The sequence below is a fragment of the Nicotiana attenuata genome, unplaced genomic scaffold, assembly GCF_001879085.1.
Source record: "Nicotiana attenuata strain UT unplaced genomic scaffold, NIATTr2, whole genome shotgun sequence".
In the NCBI taxonomy this organism is placed as follows: Eukaryota; Viridiplantae; Streptophyta; class Magnoliopsida; order Solanales; family Solanaceae; genus Nicotiana; species Nicotiana attenuata.
This window is the reverse complement of record NW_017672189.1, coordinates 67,324-74,629: the sequence shown is the minus strand read 5'-3', so window position 1 is coordinate 74,629 and position 7,306 is coordinate 67,324. Positions and strand designations below refer to the sequence as shown.

The 7,306-nt window shown below is 36.7% G+C and overlaps 1 protein-coding gene across 4 annotated transcripts in view; it reads left to right on the top strand.

Annotated features, from left to right (window-relative positions):
* Nucleotides 1-2,489, top strand: part of LOC109212229 (GATA transcription factor 19-like) — a 5,560-nt gene extending 3,071 nt beyond the window's left edge. For 3 of the 4 annotated variants that reach the window (XM_019375854.1, XM_019375856.1, XM_019375853.1), the window contains 4 exons: nt 375-440; nt 1,550-1,630; nt 1,934-2,005; nt 2,140-2,489. In XM_019375854.1, the coding sequence (XP_019231399.1) occupies nt 375-440; nt 1,550-1,630; nt 1,934-2,005; nt 2,140-2,184 (264 nt within the window). In that variant the 3' untranslated portion in view covers nt 2,185-2,489. The remainder of the gene's footprint in view (nt 1-374; nt 441-1,549; nt 1,631-1,933; nt 2,006-2,139) is intronic. The other variant, XM_019375857.1, reaches the window with a different exon arrangement.
* Nucleotides 2,490-7,306: the final 4,817 nt, after the last annotated feature.

Genomic DNA, 7,306 nt, shown 5'->3' with positions numbered 1-7,306 from the left:
CGCTGTCTCTATAAGTAGTAGAATACAGGACCGCCCCCCGACCCCCCCCCCCCCCCCCCCCGAAAAAAAAGGGGTACAAAAAAGAAATTAAATAACAAGCATGTAGTGTAACTTTCTTGAGATGAAGACTCCTACGTGAAATCTTTCTCTTAATTACTAAGTTATTCTTTTCCCTCAAGGCAAAGCCTCCTGCCTGAAATCTTTTCATAAATTGCCAACTTAAGGCTTTTTTATGTGATCCAAAAATTTCTTATATAGCAATATTTACATATAACTCGTAAAAGCCTCTACTGTTACCTCTTATTTGTCAAGGTTTTTTTAGATTGTAATCTGTTGCTCAATATTGTACTGCTGATTTTTCCTTTGTGATGTAGAGAACTCCTGATATCAAGTTGTCTACCGTTGCACCTGAGAATTCTTACCAGAAGCAGTATCAAGAGGTAATTATTCTTTTAATTAAGTAGTATCAAGACATAATTATTATATTGGTATCAAGCGGAGAAACAGCATATAGCATGCAGTTTTCTTGGAATTATATTAATTACTAGTGCCTAAGCCCAGAGTTAACTGCAAGGATGATTATCCCTCTCCTATTGCCCAGAGTTAATCGTATGGATGACTGTTCCTCCCCTTTTTCTGTTTATTGTCATCCATTCCTTTGAGGTCCAGTGGTTAGAGTCTTCATGAGTTGGAAAACACATTTAAAAGGTAAGGTGGTTTCCTCAACGCCACAGTCCTAAGCATTTTATACTTGCTTCCAAGTCCCCTAACAAAGTCAATAAGTTTTCTATCTTCATCCAACTGTTTATGTATAGTCATAAGACTATCACAAATTTCTTTAAACTCCTTTATGTATTCATCCATCATTTTTTACCCCAGCTTTATAGTTTGTAGTTGTTTCAACTGAAATGGAAACTTGGGCATTTGAAAATGTTTGTCCACTGGCATGTCTCTCTTCCTCGTTTTTGTGTGTAACTGTGGCTGGTTGTCATATTTGAAGTCTTTTTTGTTTATACTGATGGCTATGAAATTGTTTGTTCTATTATGTTAATCCTTGACTTAACGGCTTAAGTGATGTTGTCATCACGGGGATCCCCCTTGCTGCCCCTAAAAGGCCTGAGTTGTCTGAATGAGGATTCCCATCTAGGAAATTTAATGAGGGTAGATAAGGGGCCTTACAAATTTTGTATTCTACTCTTGGGTGGATAGCGAGTTAATTTACGGTGATTGTTTTTGTCTGTTTTTGTAGCTTAGTCACATTATGTACATATCCTTTTTGTTTTTGTCTGTATTTGGAAGATCATAGTTTTTTCTTTTGGGTACATTTGTGAAGTAGAATTCATCAATGTATAGAATGCCTGGCTCGAGGTTTTGGATGCTTTGGTCCTTGCATAATTTTCTAATGTGTCCTTCTTTGGTCGCTCTCCTATTGCCCTTTGTATGATGACTTTGATTTGCGGGGAAGATAAAGAATTCACGTTTTCTTCCGCGTGCATAGATTTCAAGCAGTGTATTCAATGTTGATTGGTTCGTGATATCTTTAATATAGGATATGCAAGAAGCTTCTAAAAACTTTGTTGATAATTCTCCTGTTGGTATTGGAAGTTCTTCGGCTGACATTGATGAAGAGGTAACTTTCAGAAAATCTTGGATGTTTCAGTTTTATTCTTTTCCTTTTTCCAATTTGATGTTAAGAGGTTGATTTTATTGGTTAGCTAAGTTTATCCTCTGTTCTCTGGCACGAGTGAGTTTCTTAAGCACCTCTTCGTTTTCCCCCCTAGGCACTAAATAAATGGTTAGACTGTCTCGCACGTTTTTTGGTTGTTTTAAGAGGGAGTGTTTCCGTGAAGTGTTGACTGTTATTTATTTTTCGATGGACAAGATCTATAACAGAACCTTTGAAAAGCTTCACTTACCAAGCTTCTTGGTTCAGCAGGATAATCTCGACGAACTTGCAAATGCTTCTGGTACTGAATTTGAGATTCCTGCAAGCTTTGATGAACAGGTCTGCCCTATTTTCATGCAAGATCTTTCTTTTACTTGGGATCGTGGTGGAGACGTGCAATGTTATATTTTGTTACTATTCATTTTCAAGTACTATTCTTCAATGAATTTGAGCATCATCTGTTTGTACTACAGATTGGAATTGATTCACATATGGGTGCTGACTGGCCTGGGACATGACATACATGGTTCCAAGTTGACACAGAGCATGAAGATTCCGAATAATATTACTGTTACCTTAAAATTTGTAAAGCGTCTGTCAATATAACCAAGACCTCACTTGTGTATGTTAGGAGTTAGGAGTTAGGAGTTAGGACTTGGGAGTTAGGGGATATTTGTATATTAGTATATACTTTGGTTGATACATGTCGTAGAATTTCTCGAATTTAGTTTTTCTTCTGGCCTCTTTCTCTTATTGTTAGACTTCAGAAAAGATATAAGGGAAAGAAAGACGAAGAATTGCTAAAAAGAAGGGTTGCTTAGTTTGGATTATTTCACCTAATTTAATAATTTTTATTATAATCAGTTTCATTAATCACAGTTACTAATATTCTTCTATAAAAAATTAATTTTCATATTGCATAACCTAAAACAAATAGGCCCAAACGTGTATGAGTTATGGAATGTTGATGTTCCTCTAATACTAATATTGGATCTAGTACCACGTTATATCGGACTGCTAAAAAGAAAGGAACAGAACTTTAAAAGGGAAAAGACAAGGTGAAAAAGCTTATTCTAAACACTCTGCTAGTCCCAAAGTAAAACTAGAGATTTCTACCAAGTAGAAAATTAAAAGGTGGTGGGAAAACACTTGCATAATCCAAAATCCACCCATGTGACGTATGAGCTATTCCACTCTTACTGGGATTAATTCTTCTATTAATAATGCACGATTAAACTGTAGTTGGCTTATGGAAAAGCAGGGGCGGGGCAAGAGTAAAACGTGTATGTTCGGTCGAACCTAATAATTTTGGTTCAAATTTGTATGTCTTAAAAAATTTATTTAGGGGTAATATTTATTAACCTAAAACGGCTAGAATTTCGAAGACATAAGTTTTAAATTATAGTTCCGCCTCTTTGGAAAGCTGTTGATTATACTATAACAGCTCAGGATTTCTCATTATTGTGCATTTTTGTGGGACGCTTTGGCGTCAGTTTTGTGCTCGTCGGCGCTTAATATACAGTGTGAACCAAGGACTAGCAAGTAGAAATGGTGAAATCAAGTCGATAAGCAATTTAATTTCACTAAAAAAAACAGGAAAAATAATACTGTGGCACAAAGAGATGGAAGACAGCCATAGTTCATGCATCACCATATAGAACACTTCTCTTCAATTGGTGGTATATTTCATCAGGGGCGGCTCAAATTTAGTATATTAGTCTCTCTGTACATACGTTGCACGTGTATGCCGAGTGATATAGCACATTGTATTGCTAAATAATATCAATACTATTAAAACAAAACTTTGAGTGATTAATTGTACATAAAAAAATAAAGTAAGTTACAGTAAAAGATCAAGATGAGTCATCTTATGGGTGACTTGTTGGTCGATGTGTAGCGAGGAAAGTAGATTGTTGTTTCTTTAGCACTGGGGCTCCTGTCCAGTGCATAGATTTTGTTTTTATTCTGTTTGTGAGGTGTGTATAATTTCAATGGTAATAAAAGTTTTTTAATTACCACAAAAAAAAAAAAAAAAAAAAACCGGAAACACAAAAATAACTGAAACAAGTAATTCCTACTGGAAAAAGAAAGGAAAGGAGTATTCAAAGATTGTGATTTAAAGTTTACAAATATGAGCTTCGTGTTCATGCCGTTTGTTATTTGGAATACCACGGCTCCAATTTAATGATACAATTCATGAGTAATTATTTATGGCAACGAGATAACATAGTATGCATATCTCTTGTATTTATATAGCTACAGCCTACATTGGCGAAATTTTGTCTCATGCCTAAAATTAGGGCGTGGGAGGGGGGGGGGGGGGGGGGTTGAAGGACGCCAAATCATAAAATAAAAAAAATAAAAATTGAAAGTTGGCGAAATGTTTACATGTAAAATGTTAAAATTTAATAAGAAAAAGGAATTCATAAACATGTTAAACTATGAGAGAAAAAGGACTTAATATAGTACAAGTATTGTAGTACGCGCGTAGTGCGTGTACCCTAATATTGGTGAATACAAAATTTTAAAAATTACATAAACATTATTAAATGATGTATTTTAATTATAAAATATAAAATATAATATAGTATAAGTGCCTGATAATAATGTATGTCAGTTCTATTTAGTTAACTCAAATAAAGAGAAATTACGCCATATTTAAGTCATCATATGCCATATTTATAATTTTTCCATATGGGTTATGTATTTGCCAAAGAAACCTCAGTGTTGATTTATATTCATATTACTGACAACAATATTTCAATCCTTCTATGACCTTCACACTTCTCTAACAAAATAATTCGAAAAAGATAAGCTCGAAAATGCGCCTGGAAGAGAAATAATTGAGTCTGAGGACAATTCAAGCTCATCAAGCCCATGATGGATGGTTATGAAAAACCCTTGATTGAAGTAGGGTTCAATCAAAAGCTTGATTAATATATTTTTTTTCTTATAAGGTTTTGCTTTATCAATGTTGGTAACTTACCTCAGCACAACTTCCATTGTGTAACTATCTGATCGGTCGTTATGGGTTCTATCATATCGTTTGGCGATTTGAGACTTTGAGTAGCTTCACCTTATATACTATGACTATGCGTGTAGTCGGTTTTGAGTTTTGAGAAGTTCGAAGTTGGTTTGGAAGAATAATTCTCAATTTAGAAGCTTTAAGTTGGAAGAGTTGACCAAGGTTTGACTTTTGAGTAAACAACCTCAGAATCAGAATTTGAAGGTTTCTATAGGTTCATAAGGTGCTTTCGGACTTGGGCATATGTTCAGGTTGAGTATCAAGTGGTCCTAGAGTGATTCGGCGCTTATTATCAGAAGTTTTCATTTTGAAGGTTTTGAATTAGCTAAGTTTGACTTAGAGTGGACTTTGGTGTTATCGGGCTTCAGACAGTGTTCCGGGACCGTGGATAGGTTCACTTAGTTAATTGAAACTTGTGTGTTAAGTTTGGTCATGATCCGGAATGTCTAAGTGTTATTCAGATGCGTTCGACGAAATTTGAAGGATTGAAAGTTAAAAGAAGGATTTTGATCGGTGATTCGTGATTTGATGTTATTCGTGGCATCTCGAGCCTTTGGATAAGTTTTGATGAGGTATAGGACTGGTTGGTATGATTGGACGGGGTCCCGGGGACTTCAGGTGTATTTCGCGGTGGTGTCGAACCAAGTTGGTGAGTTTTGCTGGTGTTGGTTTTGTTCTTCGCGAACACGGTGGGAATCACGTATTCACGATGAAGGATTTGAGCATGAGGTCGTTTGTGCTTCGTATTCACGATTGGGGAATCGCGTCCGCAAAGGTTTGGGCAGTGGTGCTCTGCTTTCGCGATAGCCGGGTCATGTTTGCGTAGGGTCGACCTGGTAAGACATTGCGTTCGCGAGCCTAGTCTCACGACCGCGATGAGAATTTTGGAGCAGGAGCTGAGTTGTACTTCGCGAACACAAGGCACATGCCACGTTCGCGAAGAGTAACGTCTGGGATAAACTTATAAGTTGGAATTTCAGGATTTCTTCTTATTTATTATTTGGGATCAATTGGAGCCGATTTTGGGGGTGATTTTGAAGGGCCATTTCACCCACCTATTGAGGGTAAGTGTTTCTAACCCACTTTTCATGAATATGTATGAATGGACTTATAAATTCAAGATTTGAGGTGGAAAATGTGGAATTTTCGGAATAAAATCTAGAAATGATATTTTCGAGTTTTAACCATGAAATTGGACATGAAATTGGAACTAAATTATATATTCGAGTTCATGGTATTATTGGTAGTATTTATCTTCGAGTTTTGGAATTCAGGAGCATGGCCCGGGGATTGACTTTGTTGACTTTTCGTGTAGAGTTGGGAATTATTTCTAATTGATTAGATTATGAGTCTTTGAGTATATTTTGTTTGGTTTGCACTTTCTTTGACTAGTTTCGGACCATTTGGTATTGGTTTGTGGCGTTAGAGAGGCGTTGGAGCCGTTATAGGATTTCGGAGCGAGGTAAGTCTTTCATCTAACCTTCAGGAAGAATTTACCCTGTAGGTACTATATTTCTTATGTGCTACATCTTATGGGAGCTACGTACGTATAAGGTGACGAGTGTCCATGCGTATGTTAGAATTCCTGATTATGTCCTGGTAGATTTGGACTCACACCATATTTTAATTATACTAATTTGAGTTCTTGCCTGATTAAATGCTTAACTTATAATGTAGCCTGAGATTGGACTTGAGTAAGGTATTGAACTTGCTGTTTTAGATACTTGACGAGCTATTTGATTAATTGTGAAAATTATACTTCCTTTGCGGATTCCTCCTGTGTTACACGAAAGTCCGAAAGTTTCTTGAGTTTCACAACTCACACAAGTATTCGTGAGTGGGACCAGTGATCCGTCAAAGTTTCATATTCTTATGGGATAGGGCTGAACGCCTCAACACTACTACTATGGGATCGAGCGATTCACTTTGGCAATATTATGAGATGCATCTATGGATCAGGCCGTACGACCTCGCAGTGTACATTATTCTTATGGGATCGAGTCGTACGCCACAACAGGGTATTATACCTTCACTCTAATGGGATCGGACCGCTCGCCTCGGCAGAATCGTGCGTAATATTTGATAACGAGTCAGTGTGTCTATGAACCCATCTGACTTGAGACATGATATTTTAGGGGTTATTGACCTGACATGTATTCTATCCGTGGTAGTATTCGATATTCGACGATTTTGTGTTTACTCTTCTGTTGAGGATCATGTTATGTACATATATCTATTTTTACCGTTTTTTTAACTTTCCATGCTTCAAACCTGTTTGCTTTTATTGTACTTGATTTATTGGACCACTAGTAAGTGTTGATGTCGAACCCTCGTCACTACTTCTTCGATGTTAGGCTAGATATTTACTGGGTACATGTTGAGTTACGTACTCATACTAAACTTCTGCACTAATTGTGCAAGTATTGAGACAGGTACATTTGGTAATCATCTTGGCATATAGGCACAGCTACTGAGGAGACTTTATGGTGAGCTGCGCTCCATATTACGATCAGCAGTATACGGAGTCCCCGTCTTATTCATTTACTATATCATGTCTATTTTTATGTTTCGGACAAATATTGTAGTAGTATTGTATATTCTGGAAGATGCTCATG